The sequence below is a fragment of the Drosophila albomicans genome, chromosome 2R, assembly GCF_009650485.2.
Source record: "Drosophila albomicans strain 15112-1751.03 chromosome 2R, ASM965048v2, whole genome shotgun sequence".
NCBI classification, from domain to species: domain Eukaryota; kingdom Metazoa; phylum Arthropoda; class Insecta; order Diptera; family Drosophilidae; genus Drosophila; species Drosophila albomicans.
Window position 1 is genome coordinate 12,944,997 of NC_047631.2, and position 17,482 is coordinate 12,962,478.

At 40.7% G+C, this 17,482-nt stretch overlaps 1 protein-coding gene across 16 annotated transcripts in view; it reads left to right on the top strand.

Annotated features, from left to right (window-relative positions):
• The window catches only part of LOC117576480 (dystrophin), a 175,826-nt gene that overhangs the window by 95,820 nt on the left and 62,524 nt on the right, over positions 1-17,482 (top strand). Inside the window, exon 22 of one of the 16 annotated variants that reach the window (XM_052007092.1) lies at positions 10,519-10,620. The exons of the other annotated variants lie outside the window; for them this stretch is intronic. Within the exon in view, the coding sequence (XP_051863052.1) occupies positions 10,519-10,605 (87 nt within the window). The 3' untranslated portion in view covers positions 10,606-10,620. Of the gene's footprint in view, positions 1-10,518; positions 10,621-17,482 lie in introns of those variants that run through there. 16 annotated transcript variants of the gene reach the window in all.

Below are 17,482 nucleotides of genomic sequence, written 5' to 3' on the forward strand. Positions count from 1 at the left end.
ATGAGACACTATTTTCCTCAAGAGTTCTGGGCACTTCGGGCTTGGCGATGAGAAGGCATTCAACTTCCTCATCGTAATCTTGTAGGCCGATCCCCAAGGGTCCTGTTCGGCTTGGTCACACAGCTCCAGGAAGAGTCGCTTCTTGCTTGCTTTAATTAGACCTTTCAGTGTTCGCCTTTTTGTCTTTAGCTCGAGCAATAGCGAAGACGCGTCTGGATTTCCGCGTTTGAGGGCTCTCTGAAGAGATCTTCGTGCCTGACAGCATTCTCTCCGAGCCACTGCAATTTCGTTTGTCCACCAGTACACCGGCTGATGCTTTGCTCCGTTCCCGACCTTCTTCATTGAGGCATTGCATGCTCGTGTCAGCTGAGACATGATCTGCTTGGTCATGTCAGTCGCCGTGCCGCTAAGTTGCAACCCTTGCATCATATGCTCGAACATGTCGATGTCAAGAGTGTTCTCTCGGTACCTGGTTACTCTCGGAACTGCCGCAACTTCGGGTCGTTTCCTTATATCAGTAATGATGGCTTGGTGATCGCTGTAGGTGAAGTCCCTACAGACCTTCCAGGAGGCTCTTGGAGCCAGGCTACTGCTAAGAAAGGTCAGGTCGATAATGGATCCTGCGTTCCCTCTGCTAAATGTGTGCTCACCGCCCCTATTTAAAAGGACAACGTCCAAAGCCGCAAATGCCTCTAAAACCGCACGTCCTCTCTGGTTTGTGACTAAGCTGCCCCACTCCGTTGCCCAAGCATTGAAGTCACCCCCAATGAGGCATGGGCATTTATCTCTGGCATCCATTACCAGCTTGTCCAAGATGGACAGATAGTCCTCCATGCTAAGCGATGGGGCAAGGTAGCAACTATAAACGTATAGTGTATCTATCTTTGCCCTGACAAACCCTGACTCCATCTTGGTTTCCATCAGCTGTAGCGGGCGCTGCCCGCAGGTCCACACTACTGCCTTGCGCAACTTGTCTCCAGCCCACGTATTGGGAGATTTTATGCGATATGGTTCGCTCAGAATGGCAACATCGACTTTTTTTTCCCTTACAGTCTGCATCAGTAGGTCCTGTGCTGCTTCACAGTGGTTTAAATTTAGTTGATAAATCCGAACCATTGCTAATTTGACCGTGAACGCGCCTTGCTCTGGTACGGGCACCGTATGCTGGTAGTCGTGTGCGCCGAATCTTCTTCCCCTTTCCTGCTACACAGTATGCATTTCGGCTTTTTCGAGCATGTTTTGGCCTGGTGGCCTGCCTCTCCGCAATTGTAGCAATTTCCCGAACAATCTGCTTCCGCTGTACACCTGCTTTGTATATGTCCGAATTCCATACACCTGTAGCAGCGTATTGGCTGTATCTTACGCCTTATACGACACGTATTCCATCCTACACGCAGTTTGCCTGCCTTTAGTAGCTTCGCCGCTGAGTCGACTGGGATTCTTAGACTAGCTGTCTGCCTGCTTCCATACGATCTGCGAATCGTTATAATGCTGGATTGATTCACCCCGATCTCGCCAAATTGGGTGATTATGGCTTCCAGCAGTTCCTCTCCAGAAGTCACTTCGTCCAAGTCTTTTACTTCGATTGAAGTCATTTTCGTCAGCGATCTGACATCTATTGATGGGCCCAGGAACTCTTTTATTGCCTCCTGGAATACTTTCGTGTTGGGGTCCGAAGGCTTTGATAGTTCAAAGAGCAGCTCTCCTTTCAGCGTCTTTCGGATGCCCTAACATGCTGACCCAGCTCTTTCAATTTTGGCTCTGTTTTGACTGAGCGCAGTATATCAGCGTACGATGTATTCGCAGGTGCGCTCACAATCACTGCGTCAGGCTTTGCCGATTCTACCCTTGCGTTTCTGGTGTGCTTCTCGTGTCTATTCTTCTTTCGCACCGTTTTCCAAGTGTTATCTTGCTCTGTTTCAGCAGCCGCTCCATCCTTACTCGCTGAATGTGTTTCGACACCGTCGTTTTGGGGATTAACCTGTGTCGCTATCCTGGGATTGGTTTTAACCGGAGCCTTAGATTTCTTTGACCTTGGTGGTGGAGAAAGGAGTTCGCCTCGGTCATTTCTAGTTCTCTTGCCTTCTCTAGGCGAGTCTACGGTTCCTTCGCTTGCTGTTTGGTGTTTCGACGCACCTATAGCTTGAAGATTCGGCATTGTCTGATTGCGGGTTGCAGTTGAGAGCATCTCCTCATCCGCCGCCGTGTAAAGGCCCATTATGCTGTCAATGAGGTCTCTCATAGGCATATGTATGGTCCGACGACCCTCTAGCATCTTGCTCAAGTCCCTTATTTTCTGTCCCAAGAGATAGAAGCTCGACCGCTTCTCGGGTGGACCATCTTCTGTTAAGGCTGTTTGTGTCAGCGCTGCTACATCAGTAGTTATAGCTGGACTACGGCTATATAATTGGGCTCCTGGTGTAGCCAACTTTGGAGATCTAGCTATCTTGCTGCTTTTTATGAATGGATCAATAGTAGGCTCTTGATGTGAGTGTATGTGTGAGTGTAAGTGTGTGTGGCAAACATACGAAAATTTGCAAGCTGCAGGCGATCGAAAGAATCTTTTTTTTTTTTTTTTTTGCTCTGTTTCGTTTTTGCTGATTTTTGACATATTTTCTTTGGTAGCGCAGCACAGCAAACAAACTGGAAAAAACTTAAGGGCGTTTTTGCAGGTGCAACGTGCCACGTGCAACTGTGCAGCATGCAACTGGGTTAACATGGGGCATGGGGCATGGGGCAACGAAAGTGCTATGCAAATGCTGGGACACACAAAAAGAGATGAAAAAGTATCTCACAGATTGCAGCAGGCGGTAAACGAAATGCGTTCGGCGTTTTTCCCAATTTGTTCACCGTACTTCACTCCCTCCCCTTTCCCTTCCCCCTCTCTCTATTTATCACTGTCGCATGCTCTGTCTCTCGCTCCATCTGTTCTTGGGTGGAAGAGAGCAAAGGGAGCATGCAACAGCTCAATTTGATATTGGTGGCTGGCAACCCTTTTAGCGCTTTTGAATGGCAGCTTCATTAATCAGCATACGTAACTGCATTCTCCATTCTCGGGCATTGATAGATGCCACAGTGCCATAATGGAACACTGGATTTGCCACATTGCCGTTTAAAATGTTGCATACTCCCAGATGTAAAAAAAACACACACACACACATTTACATGAAATAAAATTGCAAGCAATTACGTAAATATCACTGGCAATGGGGGCAGGAAGTAGATTCAGTCAATCAGCTAGTGAGATGCCACGCCCACATTCAGAAGTGCAACAAGCCGCAGCTCGTTTGCGGTTCGTCTGCGTATACGTGACATCCATTTAGCATACGCCAAAAATAAACAACGAAAAAAATATTGCCAGCGAATGTTAAACTGTCCATAATTCAGTTGCAATTGCAAATATTTTATGTCGACCTGACAAGCGTTTCCCGTCAAGTTAATGATGTCCAGACGTGTGCAGGGCAATTATATGTGCGGGGGGTTGGCTAATGCATCAACTTGTTATGGCAAAGAATAGCTGCAATTATACATTAAATGGTGTAGGTTAATTTTAAATACTTTTTACATTTTATTAAGTATACGTAGCGGAACACTTAAACATTGTGTTACTAATGAATCTGTATTGATCAAGAAGTGATGCCTTAATAAAGAAGTATTTTATTAAGTTTAGGTTTGAATTGGCCCAATTTTGCATAAAAAAGTAGACTTTACTTTTGAATATTCTTGAAAATAATAAGTAATAATATAATAAATAGTATAAGTGAATCTGTCAAGTTACGTTCAACTCTTTAGAGAACTATTTTCTTAAAAAAATGTGTCAGTTTCTGCAAATATAATTATATCGTTCTTTTGCACAACTAAATATATGTAATATATCTATTATTAAGTATACGTAGTGTAGCACTTAAACGCTATATTACAATCGAAACTAAATTGATCAATAAGTGATGTATTTATTATTCATTTTATTATTTAATTGTAATGAAGAATACAATTAGTTACTGCAATGAGTTGAGCCACAGCGACTAAAAGATCTTCAGGCTTAGGTTTTAATTTCTGCAATTAAACATAAATAAGTGAACCTGAATATTTAATACTCTTAATAAATATAATATAAATAATATGATAATATAAATGTATACTTCAAGCGACGTCGCAGTCTTCAAAAAATTGTTGTAAAGAACTGTTGTATGGTGCATATGTTTTAATGCAATTTCAAAAATGTTTAATAATTAAGGAAACTGAATATATTGAAATGTTGCTGCATTTGTAAAATACTCTTTTTATGAGGCGAATGGTTTCAGAGCGGCAAATTCCTGAGTTTGAAATACATTTATTAATAATAATGAGTATACGCAACATAGTATTTAAAGACCATAAAGTAAAATATTTCAAATGAGGCTGATTTCATTTATAATTTGCTGCATTTAAAAATATATATTTTAACAAAGTTTTAAATATCTACAATTCATCAATAAAATTTTTCAATTATAAAATCTTGTTCCATCAGAATAATTCTTCAATTAAAGCTTACATTTAAGCATACCCCTCTCTAGCAATTTCCTAAGCACAGGGAATTCAAGCGTTCAACTCTGCAGCTGTCCCCTTTGGGCAATGCAGCTAGTTGGTAGTTTTTTTTTGGGTGCACTTGATAGCACAGCAAGTGATGTAGAAATAAACTCTCGCATTGTACGCAAGTGTATGTCGTGCCACGCCCATATACCGCCCCTACGCCCACACTACACAATCGACAACAACCGATATCTGTAAGCATATTTTCATGCACTCTTCTTTTTTTTATTCCTCATGTGTGTGTCATGTACTTTCTTTGCACATCTTAGCATCGATTACATTTTCCCCAAATTGAATTTTGCATAAGGGAAAAAAAGACAAACTCACGTACATGATTTTTCCTCAACGTGTGGACAGGAAATTGGGTTTTGTGCCCCCCTCTTCTGACAGCAAGGGGTGCCATCAATTGAGCTATTCCAAGGAGAAAGAGAGATAGAGAAACGTGAACTTAAATGGCAATTTCACTTAAACTTCAGGACTAAACAAACTTTACTTTCACTTGGCGTTTAGTTGGTAATCGACTTTTAGGCTCAGACTTTAAAGCCAGTCCTTAGCTTTATTAGTTGTCTCCCATTTCGTTTCATTTTTTTAGACGAGTTAGAGAGCAAAACAAACAGTGAGACAACTTGACATTTCTCGAGCGCACTACATCAAAGTCAAAAGCCGGTCGAGTGTGTTTATTAAAGGCGTATGCTGGGCCGGAGCGGAGAGAGAGAGCGGGGGCATGAAATGGGGACAGTTGGCAACCAGCTGATGACTGACTGTCAGAAGGCAGCTGAGTTGTTGCCACAGCTCAACTGCAGTTTAGCTCGTCGTCATGGTTATTGCATTGTGTATGCCATGTCCTTTTTTCTGCAGTCTGCTTTTAGGCGCAGTCTGAGAGAGAGAGAGAGAGACAGAGAGAGCGATTGCCGTAATTGCAATCTCACTAATGCTGGCAAATGTGCTGCGCGGCTTTTGCCTCAGCATTGACAGCAACAATGCGATCACACTCAATTGGATTTTGTGTCTGAGTCGAGCACCGTGTGGATTTTAGATTACTCAGCGAGTTCAGATGCCAAATGCTGCCAACAACTCACAATTTTTTCTTTTTTTTTTTTTTTTTTTTTGTCTGTCATGGTTGTTGTTGGCCTATGTTGACATTACTCAACGCCCAGTTTGACAGACGCGTCAAGTTGTTTATTCGTTGTCTTTGTTACGGCTCGGATTTATTGTGTTTAATGTGTTGAAAAGTCTGCTTATTTATGGCGCGCTCCTCCCTTCCAACACACACACACACGCAGGGGCTGACATTTGTATCAGTGTGTGTGTGTGCTCCACACTCGAAATAGTTGAGCACATAGTTCCATGTGTTGTCGTCTCTTGCGCTCGATTGTGTGGAAAATTGAAAAACGGGCATTTACGACCAGTTTTCTAGTGTCTCTCTCTCTCTTTCTCTCTCTCGTTCCTATCTGTGCTGCCTGTTCGTCCTGCTCTTGTCTTGGGCAACAGTTGGCCCAAAAGCTATGAATTAGAATTGATTTGGGAATACAATTTTGTGAGGAATGACAATGGCATAGTAAAGCGAAATGAATTGCACTAGAGAGTTCATGGGATAAATGCAATTTTATGAGTTGTAAAGACAGCATAAAGCGTACAATAAATTGTGGAAGAAATATGCATTGAACACAGTGGAAGTTTGCAACGAAAAACTGCGCTGAATTTAGCTTAGTTTAGCTTAGATTAAACTCAATTAAAGTATTTTTTTTTTAATATTCAATTTAAACTATTTATCTTTCTTTCTCTTTATATCCTTACCACGACCTAATAATAATATTACAGCTGCATCGTTTCTAGTAGCTTGTTTTCTGTCTTATTATTCTTTTCATATTGAACATAAACAATTCAAACTCTTTTTTATCTTTTTAATTCAATTTTAAACCCAGATTGAATGCTTGCACTACATAGTTTCTTTCTTTTTCCTTTTACAATTTTTTTCTTTCTTTTGTTACTTGAATTTGAAACCCAGATTTATTGCAAGTGTCATAGCTGTAAAGTTTCTAATAGATTTCAGTGTATCGTCATCAATTTCCATATCATTTACTTGACAGCAGAGAAGCTGTCGCAACATGCAGTTGCAGGTCTTGTGAGATTTCTCCAAATGTCATTTATATGTCTGTCTATCAAACTAATGTCGCATCATAAATCCATATTAAATATTTGTATAACATTTTTGCATTTGCATCCGAGCGAGTTCTCAGCTCTCGACAAGTAAAATTTATATATGAATATTTGTGATGCCACAGCTGCAACTGCTGCTGTGCAATAACACTCACTGTGGCTGTGGCTGTGGCAACAAGGGGGGCAACAACAATAGCAAAAAAAAACAGCAATAAAGCCTCATGACACGAAACATGTAGCAACTAATATTTTAGCCATTGTATTGCTACCCTCGTCGCACATCGCTCCTCCTTCGGTTGGGAAAAGGGGAGTAAAAAAGCTAATAGTGTTTGGACATTTTTCAAAATGGCCGCCGCGTGGCAGTCACTCGAAATTGGCGGAAAAGCGTGTGGCAAGCTGAGAAAAAACTCGTTAGATACACACCACCCCACACACGCTCACACACATTGTGCTTTCATGTTGGCGATGTCGTTAGCTCAAAAGTTTGTTGAAAATTTTTATCAGCATGCTGAAGCAATGACATGACCACATCACAGCGACACCAACAGCAGCAGCAGAAGGAGCAGCAACAAGGACATCAGTAGTTGTATGTTGCCTGAGCTTGGATAGCCACAACATGTTACGAGAGAAACGAGTGTCGACAACGTTGTCTGGCATGTGCGCCATACATACTAATAAACTGTTAGTTGGCTTGCTACAACACCGATAATATTTCCAAAAAATTGTTGCATGATATTCAACATTTTCTCTACGTTTATGTTGGCCATTTTAAATTCAAGGCACAGAATACCATTTTAAAGGTGACATTAATAATATTTGACAATTCGAAAAGCACAATTTGCATTTATTCAGTTCTATTCACATCTAACGAGTATCAACAAACTATAATATTATTTCTTTAGTTTAGAATAGAAAATTCAGTTAGTGCTTTCATTCTCAGCATTGTTTAGATCTCAGCACTTTTATCTGGTACGCTTTTGTTTAAATATTGTGTTAACCCAGTTTAGTTTTTGTCTGTTGAGCAAGTTTTGTTTTCTGGTTTGATAAACTATTAAGCTAATCTTTTCATATCTCTCTCGCTCTCTGGAAAACGTTGACAACGTTCATGCGGGATTCTTTGGTCTTACGTTTACGCTTGGATTATGTCTGGCTAGCATAGAGAGTTTAAATGCGCCCTAATGTGAGATGAAGGCAGCATCTTTGTGCCAGCTTTACAACCAGCTTCTGTCCCTCAAAGCACTCAAACACACACACACACATAGTCAGTCACTCAGTTAGTTAGTGAGTCTGTCATGCAACCAACCACTTTTTGCCGAGTTTATTACTTTTATGCGATTATGTATCATGTGTGTTGGGTTTCATGTCCGTGTCCACATCCGTGTGTGCTACGGGACATCATCTCCACTCAGTGCGAGTGTGTGCGTGAATGGTCGACTGCTGTTGAAATTAGTTCCAATTATTTATGACCTTTAATTTGCCGCCTTCTTCTTCGTTTTTCTTTCGCCGAGTTCATCATAACTCATAGTTCAGGGTTAATTGTATTTTTATTGCTATAAAACATAATTTATGGCTTACGCATAAAGAAAGCCATTAAATTACTCTTCGAAAATATATATTGAAAAATAACCGAAAGGAAATGTTTAGCATATGTTGCTGCCATATTTGACATTCGACTGTGGCAAATGGACTTTTGTAATTCTCTTTATGGTTGAGCTGTGTTGAATTCGAAATATGCACAGAGAAATTCTTGATTACTCACCAGTTGGCAGTCATAATTGTGACCATTAATGACTCGCAACGAGCAGACAGCAGGCAGCATCTAGGGTTGCATTCATTATGCCTCTGCCTGAGTCGCAGCATTGCCTGCGCCGTTACACATACGCAACGTTGTGCAAGCTTTACATTCAAATTATAACTGGGGAGAGGAGTGAAAGAAAAAACTGGAGCTGTAGCTGTGTAAAAATGAAACGTTCTACTGCGACCAGACCGAAAAGGAAGTAAAAATCATCATCTCCATTTTCGACAACAACATGCAACATGGAAAATCTGCACCAAGCAACGAACGCATAACATATGTGTGTGTTTGTGTCTCTCTGTCTGTCTGGTTGCCTGTGTCCTGTTCGGTTTAGTTGCCTGTCTGTGGTTGTTGCCTACACACACACACACACACACACACACACACACATACACTAGGCAAGTGGCGCGCGCTAACAACTCTCGTCAGCGTTATGAGACTCAGTTATCGCCCTCACACTCTCTCTCCATTTGCTGTCTCTGTTACGCCGCCTGTGGCTGTGGTTAGATGTGAGTTTGTTATTTTCGAAACGAGTTAAAATTAGCATAGTTATAGCAAAACGTGCAACGTTGTTGGATTCCGTTCGGATTTGGCTGGTGTCTGGCCATGGCTGCTGGCTGTTGGCTGCTGGCTGTTGGCTGCTGGCTCGCAGCGTCTGCTACGAACTGACTTGGTAATGATGTGAAAATATAATGAACTCGGCAAGTTGCGAAATTGAATGAAAACATTTGCAGCTAGCGCACTTTTAGGCGCTTCAATTTGGGTCAACATGTTGTTTATAAATAGTTAAGGATTATCCAAGATGCCTCAAATCGTTGCAGTCTGCAGTCTACAGTCTGCACTTGATATTTGTTTCTCTCTCTCTTCCCCTCTTTTGCCTCTTTCACTTGAAACACTATTAACAGCTAGGAATTGAGGTCAGCTGCGTAATGCGTCGCATAAGTGCCTATAAGTATGCAATGCACTTTCGCCCACATTGAAGTTTCACAAACACAACAGCTGAACCCGGCCAGAGCTACCTGCATAAAAAGCCAACCACACATAACACGCCGCTAGGCAGGCAAAAACCAACGCACAAAAGTGTCAAGTCAGGCCATAACCCATACTCTCTCTCTCTCTCTCCCTCTGCTGTTGCGGTATTTATTTAGCCTATAAAGCGACGAGTTGGTTACAGCAGCAGAAAGAAAAAAAAAATAGAGTGAAAAAGAGAAAAGCACCTGAAATGAACACACGTGGCCAGCGTGGCAGCATCAAAGCGTTCAGGCAGAAGGCAGCAAAGCTCTGCAACAAAAGAAAAAAGCCTGCCAAGAGGGAGAGTGAAACGCAAAGTGAAACGAACTCGGGCAGCAAGTGACATACAAACCGCGTGGCCTCAACGGCTGTTGCCTGTATTTCCCTGGCTTGGACTTTGTTGACCTAAAAATCTCATTTGCTGTGCTGCCGTTTTGCTCATTTCTGCCATCACTTTTTTTGTTGTGTGTGCTTGTCGCGCCTGCCACAACTGCCACAGCTGCCACACTACGAACTGCTTCTTCCACTTCTTCTTCACTGTTTATTGTGGTGCCTCAACGCCTCAAGCTAGGCGCAACATATTCTTTGATATAAAAATATTTGAGCTGTACCTCAGCTAGCGTTGATTTAAACCGCGTTCAGTTCGTTCAGGAAATGCGAGGAAATGAATTCTAGAAAGAAAATATATATAGAAAAACGCAGCAAAGAAAAACTGACCTACAAAACAGACATACGCTTATGGCAAGTGACATATGGAACAGTTTGTTGATTTCCTCTTCCCGTTTCCTTTTTGGCCATGTCAAGGCTGACCATTGAAAGCACTTCAACTTCGCTCGTTGCTTTCTAATTTAATCGAATTCGATGGCAAACGCGTTTATAAAAATGTCACAGGAATTTTCCAATTTCGCCATTTCCCTTGCAATCTTTATAGCCAGTTAAATCATATTTAATGATTGTATTTTCTTTTTGTTTCTTTACAGGTAAGTTCAGAGCCGCTCATTAATCAAACGCAGGTATTTCGGAACTGTATGAAAAATGAAATTCTTTATGTCAACAACACTATTTGAAAACCTTTTATTTCAGTAATCAAAATTACAGCTCAGTAAATTTAACTCACATTTTAGAATAGCAGCTTATTGCGTATTTTGGGATTCAAAGATGTAATTATCCGTTTTGCTTTTGTATTTTATTTTAAGCTCTTTTGTCCCTCCGCTCATGTTCAGGGCATTTGCCAATATTGAATTGGAAATGCGAGCCCTGCTCTCAATGGCAGTTAATAATTAAATTTAAAGCGGATTTAATAACATCATTTCCAGCACCCACACCACACTGAATGCTTAGACTCTAAGCAGATTGCAATGATTTAGCCCTAAACTTCTGCGACTGACTGTCAAGTGGCCAAGGGGAAAATGTGAAATTGAAAGTGAAAGTGAACGGGAATCGACGCTCTTTTGTTATCCTCTGTTGTCACTTAATAATTCAATTTAATGAACAAAAAATTATTTATTGACTGCGAGCAAAGGGGACAATGTCGTTCCCAATTTGCTTGACGCAGTGTCAGCGATTTTGGGTTCCTATTCCCCATTTCCATTTGCTTCAGAAATGTCACATGCAAATCTGGTTCTCAATATGCGAGACAGCGGAATAAAAAATGTTAACAAAAAACCAAAAAAAAAAATGAATGAAAATTGTGTTAGCTGCGCCGCGACAGCATGACAAAATGATAGATGGAGGACGACAGAAATAACTGAGTTTCATTTCGGAGGAGGAAAGTGAGAGCGGGGAATAAGAAAAATTAGCGTAGGCTTCAGAAAGCTTCAAAAGCAATCAAAATGACAACTTAAGTAGGCTTCGCGAGCAGAAAACAAAAAAATTCTCAACAAAAAAAGAAAGAAAATTCAATATGCACGACCGAAACAAAAGGCGGCAAAAAAGGAAAAGAAAATCTTGAGCATTAAACGATGGTTGGGGTCAACCCTTGGGATGGGAATGGATTGTAGGGGGAGAGAAGGAGGGCTGGAAATGCTGACGAATGTGGGCGCAATTAAGGCTCTAATTGTAGGCGGCCAATTGAAGAAGCAGCTTTTATTACTGTAGGTGTCAGATCTACCAATTACTAGACCCAAAATCAAAAGTAACCCTCCAAGAAAAAAGAATCTATAAAAGCGCGTAAACAAATTTCGCATGCTTCAAGTGTCCAGCTGGAGACAGGAGACAGCAGACAGTAGACAGCGTTGACAGCAGTCTCAAATCGTGCTTGAAATTTGTTGTTGAATTTACTTTCGAGTAAAAAGTTTTGCGGTCTGAAGAAGACCCAAACCCAACTCTAAGAACACGACACAAACAGAGATTTGTTGTCCCTCATTTGGGGGCATATGGCCATGGAATCAGTTTATGTGCATAGCAAATGCAAAATGTGTGTACTTAAGTGTGGCGTTGGCCCCAAATGCGCATTTAACTTAATCAAGATTTTAATATTTAAAGAATTTTCAAATGTCACAGCTCTCTCTCTCTCTCTCACTCTCTCATGCTCCTCATCTTATCTTGTGTGTGCGTTTATTGTAGTTTTGTGTCTGTGCCCAAAAGGGTTGCTCAACGGCGTCTTTTGTGGCTGGGCAAAAATAACATTATCTCACACTTGAATTGCTTGTGGAAACCACACACACAATAGATCCCTACTGTGAAACCGAATAAGAACTCAAAACCAAAAACCTCAACTCAAAAGTTCTCAAACATTATAAATTTTGTACTCAGTTTTGATCATGTTGGCTTTCGTTTCGTTTTTTTTTTTTTTTTTTTTTTTTGTTTGTGGCTTTGCAGTTGTCCGACCTGGTTTTTAGTTTTATGTTGCACTTTTATTTATTTCGACATTTATTTGCGGGGGAGCCGACAGCAAAAAAAATCAATAAGCAAAAGGACAGCAAATGTTAAGCTGACACAGAGAAAAGCGAGAGAGAGAAAGAGAGAGCGAGTGCACAGAAAATCCCATAAAAGGTTCTTTTTGCAGCAACGACTGTCAAAAGAATTTTGCTAAATATTTAAAAAGCCAAACGAGTGTACTTAGCAGCAGTCTCAGTCTCGGTCCGAGTTGATTTCGTTTGCTACATTTTGAGGTAAACATTTGCCCACATATCGTTTATCATGCATTGCCACAAGAAATAAAGAACTATGCTTGATGTTAACAGAAAGCTGCGTAAAGCCCCCGAAAATTTATTCACTTTCTTTAGTTTTCGGCATTCAACTTTTGCAAGTGACGACAGTTTTGTAGCGCTCTAACGCCCATTTAAGTGAGAAAGTTACACAGAGAAATCAAAGTTAAGCCTGCGACATGAGCTGAACACACACTGAACACACACACACACACATAGAGAGTCGCCTAACGTGCTGTGGTTTAAGTAAGCGCTTTATAAGTAAGTGTATGTGTCTCAAACACTAAGCAACTCAACTGGCGGCGCACTTAAATCTAGCCAAAAACTTTTGGCCAGGCCTCTTCTAACAAAAGTGAAGTATCACGAAGCAAGCTGCTTACGCCTTTAAGAGCCAGTCAACTCGGAGAACGTGTCGACTCAGAGGGTCGCGTTGATGGTGTGACGCTGACGGTGACGGTGTCGTAAATGGCAAGTCAAGAAATCTGCTTGCCAAATACTTTTAGCGAGAGAGCGCTCAGTGTCGTGCTGTCAAATGTGGATAAGCTCACTGGCCCCAAAAAGTAGACTATGAAAAAGGAAAACACACACGCAAAGAACTAGAAGAAGTATGGAGAAGGGAGCATCAGCAGCATACACGTGACAATCAACAGACCAACATGTGTTTTCCTTTGCTTCTCATCCCCATCATCCTCATCACTTCCTTCCCATGTATTTTGGCCATAGTTTTGTGTTATAAATTTGCCAAGTTGCTCTTTGCATTTTATTGTTATGCGCTCTTTGGATGTCTGTCTGTCGCATAACTTGTTATTGTCGCTGTTAACATGTATCTGTGAGATACTTTTCGTGTGTATTGTCTGTTGTATCTTTTCGTTTGCGTAATTTGTCTGCCTTTCGGGCAGACTTCTCTTCTCCTTTGTGCACATTAGTCCAATTGTCTGTGCTATTTCAAGAGTTGTAAGACTTGACACACCCATTCCCAACTCCTTCTCCTTTTGCTTTTGGTTTTGGTTTTGCTTCGATTCAGTTGTCTTGCTTGCAGCTGCCATCATAATTTATGTGTCTCTCTCTTTGCCTATCTCTTCTGAGCACTGTTTAATCTGCTTCATGTGTGATTTAATGTCATAGGCTCTATATTTATGAGCCTCAAACACTTGCCATTGAATTATGGCTGAACTGCTTAAAGTGCTGTGAAGAACTGAAAGAAATTTAGCCGAAAGTAAGACATCTAGTAGAATGCAGAATTTATAGCGTGTTTGAGAGATGATTAAAATCCTTCTTTCAGATTTATAATGTAGACAAAAGACAACTTGCTTTTCAATAAACTTGCAAAGTTGGAGTTGAGTTGGGTGATTGCCCAGCTTGATGCATAATCTATAGCTGCAAAAAAACATGTTTATAAATAGATTTAAGCACACTTCTCCCCACACACACATACTCGGGCAAAAATGTCTTGAAAAACAAAGGCAACAATTTATTGCTTGCGGAAGTGTCAACAGACACATGAACGCCGCAAACAATGCAAATGAGCAAAGTTTTGTATGCCAGACGAAGGCGTAGAAACTGGTTAAAAGGAGAGTGTGCAAAATAGAACGAGAGAGAGAGAGAGAGGAAGTAGGGAAGGGAAGTGCAGGTGGGGCTGGCTGGCTGATGCGAATCTGTTGTCGAGTGTTTTGCCCATTTGGCGTTGATGACAGGCAAAATGTAAATAATTTAATTTCAAGTACCTGCGGTTTGCTTGGCAAAATCATTTTCAAATAAATAAACTAAACGAGGCAACAACTTCCTAGTGGCAGGCGCAGGAAGCTATCAAGAGCCGCAGCCAAAGGAAAAACAACAAATAGCAACAACAACTGCTGCAGTCGAGAGACAACACTTATTAGCTTCGAATAAAGAGTCGAGAGACAGGCAATTGCGACATAAACAGCCACTCGAAGCCACAGCAGCAGCCGCAATTGTATGCGTCTATGTATGTGTGTATGCAGACAGTGGGCAAGAGGAGAGCGGAGAGGTGAAGTGTGTCAGTTGACAAAGTGCGAGACGAACTTTTGAATTTGTGTGTGTTTTGCGCTGAACCGCAAAACTTGAAGTGCGCCACTTAGGCCAACAACTTTATCGCTTAGAAAGACCGAAGACGTAAAGAGCTGAGGAGGAAAGAAAAAGGGGGAGGAGGAGGAAAACCTACTTTAAAATTGCTTGCCACGAAAGTGGAACGCATTAAATCAGCGCCAGAAGACAATGAACGCACCGATTTGTGTATTGAATTTATTAGCATAATTGCACACCGAATTTTGAGCAATAAAATTATTAAAAAAGTTTTTCGAGCTGCCGGCAGTCAGGCAGCAGCTGATACTCGAGCTCGGAACACGGACTGACAGGGCGGCTACTTAATATCAGGGAAATGAGCAACATTTCCCGCAGCAGCAGCAGCATCAGCAGCAACGCTTCCGTTAGCGATATTAAGTTAACTGCTTATCCTTTCTTAAGTAACGTTCACTCCCTTATTCCGTCTTCATACTTTGCTTTCATTCTCACTTCATTTTTTTCGCACTCGCCGCGTGATTGATGACACTCATTTGTGTGTGAGTGAGTGTGTATTTGTATTGGAGGGTGTGTGCGTGTGTGCGTGTGGGTGTGGTTGTTTTCCAACGTTAGGTAAAATCATTTCGCTTAATTTTAAATCAGTTTGCCATTTGCTGCCTGGCTGAAGTTGTGCTCTCCCCCAGCAAGCAAGCAAGCGAGCGATGCTGTGGTTTAATATTGTTTATGGCTTCGGTGCGTGTTGCATACTTTTAGGCGCCTGTCGACCAACATAATTTAGTCGTTTGTTTGCCCATTTGCCGTTTGCTCTTGTGGCTGCCTTTCCCTATTGCTGTTTATAATGTTTAAGCACACTCACGGGTAAAGTTAACTGCAAGTTGCCAACTTTATTAATGTACGTCTCGCTGGGGTTTTTTTTCTTTTTTTGCTTTCTTGTTTTTTTATTTTGTTGTTGCTTTCGTACATTCTTCTTTCTTGTTGTTCAATAGATTGTCTGCGTTATTTTCATGTTGTTTACTTTGTGGCATCTTTTTTATGGCCTTAAAAGTTTTGCCTTTGCTTTTGCCTTTGCCCTGGTCGTGTCTCAAAACATTTTCAATATTTTTTCTCGTTGCTTGTTTTTGACATCATAATGCGGCCGAACGACTTTTTGAAGCCATCGCAATATTAATTTGTTTTTTATGCGCCTCTTTACTATCAGATAACTCGAATTGTTTTATTTGGCAATATTTGACGTGGCTGCACTAAATCTTATTTCTTACGAATTCTTAGCTGTCGCCTTTAGCCAGAAATGCATTTCAGACTTGTGTTTACCACTCCACTCCAAGCACTTATAGAAAATGCAGCATATAGTGCATATTCTTCCTCCATTTCCACTCGCTGTTCACTCTTGACATAGAAACCGCCTGGTGTTGCCATCAGCAACGATGCAATAATATTTTTCTTGTAAAGTGGCAACAAGGTTGACGCTTTTATGCTTTTGCCTCAACGCCATTAAATACAACAACAATAAAACGCGGACCAGAAAAAAAACGAGGAAAATAAAATACATAAAGCCAACCATGCGCATTATAATTGTATTTGTAATTTTGTGGCACATTAAAAGTTGCATTTTTCACTCAGTTTTTAGCGGCTGGGTCACTCTCCATTGTTTCATGTTGTTTCTGTTTATTATTTGGCATTATTAAATTCTGCATCAACATTTAGCCCGGAATTCATTGTGTGCAACTTTTTGTTTTCCGGTCGCTCCTTTCATTAAAAGTTAATGACCAACTCGATCGCAAATTGGCAATTTATTTTAATAAATTTAATTACTGAAAATGTTACCGCAAATCTGCCTGTGTGTATGTGTTTGTACCTTTTACCTTCTCTCTAAAAACACCCGAGAGAAGAGCCTTGACCAGTTGTCCGGGCTATTTGTCTTTTTAATTGTGCGCTAACTGGCCAACAAGCACGTGGTTTTTAGCACACACTCTTCACACACACTCACACAGCACTTTTCACTCTCTGCTTGACCAAGTTTTTGCGCAACTTCCATTACCTATTTGTATTACATAATTACCTACACATGTGAGTGTGCGAGTGTCTGAGTGTGTATGTGAGTGTGTGTACTGCCAATGCAGTTGCCACCGCCAACATCACTTTTTAAACTTGTGCTGGGGCTAAAAAACTTTTAGCTGCTTCTGTATGTGTGTAATTTCTGGGCCATTCCCACAAACAAAGTTTCATTTACTGCGTTGATAATTTGTGAAAAGTTGCTGCTGCTCTTGTTGTTGCTTCTATCGGTGTTGTTGTTGTTACTCTTTTGGGGTCAGGCGAGGTCATCGGCCAATTTGGTGCGAGAAAAACTTGCAAGGCTGTTGAATTTTTAATGCTCATATCTATTGGTAACTTGCAAGAGAGCCAAACTTATGTGTTGCTTAAAAATTGGCTGTACGTAAGTTTTTTGGTGTTTATTTTTGAGAGGGTTTAAGAAAGCGAAAAATTAAATTATGAAAATAATAAATAATCTGAAGTTTAAAATGAAATTAAAAAAAAATGAAATTATTACCTTATAAAAATTGGAGTTTAAAATTAAATCAATGAAAAATTAAATATTAGCAGAGAAAGTCTGAATATGTTAAAACCCCTAGTAAGTAAGCGTTTATGCCCATACAAAATTATACTATAATATTATTATTAATAACTTCGACAAATTTTATCTAAAGTGTGAAATCTGTAATTCAATTAAAGACAACATAAAATGATGAACACAGAA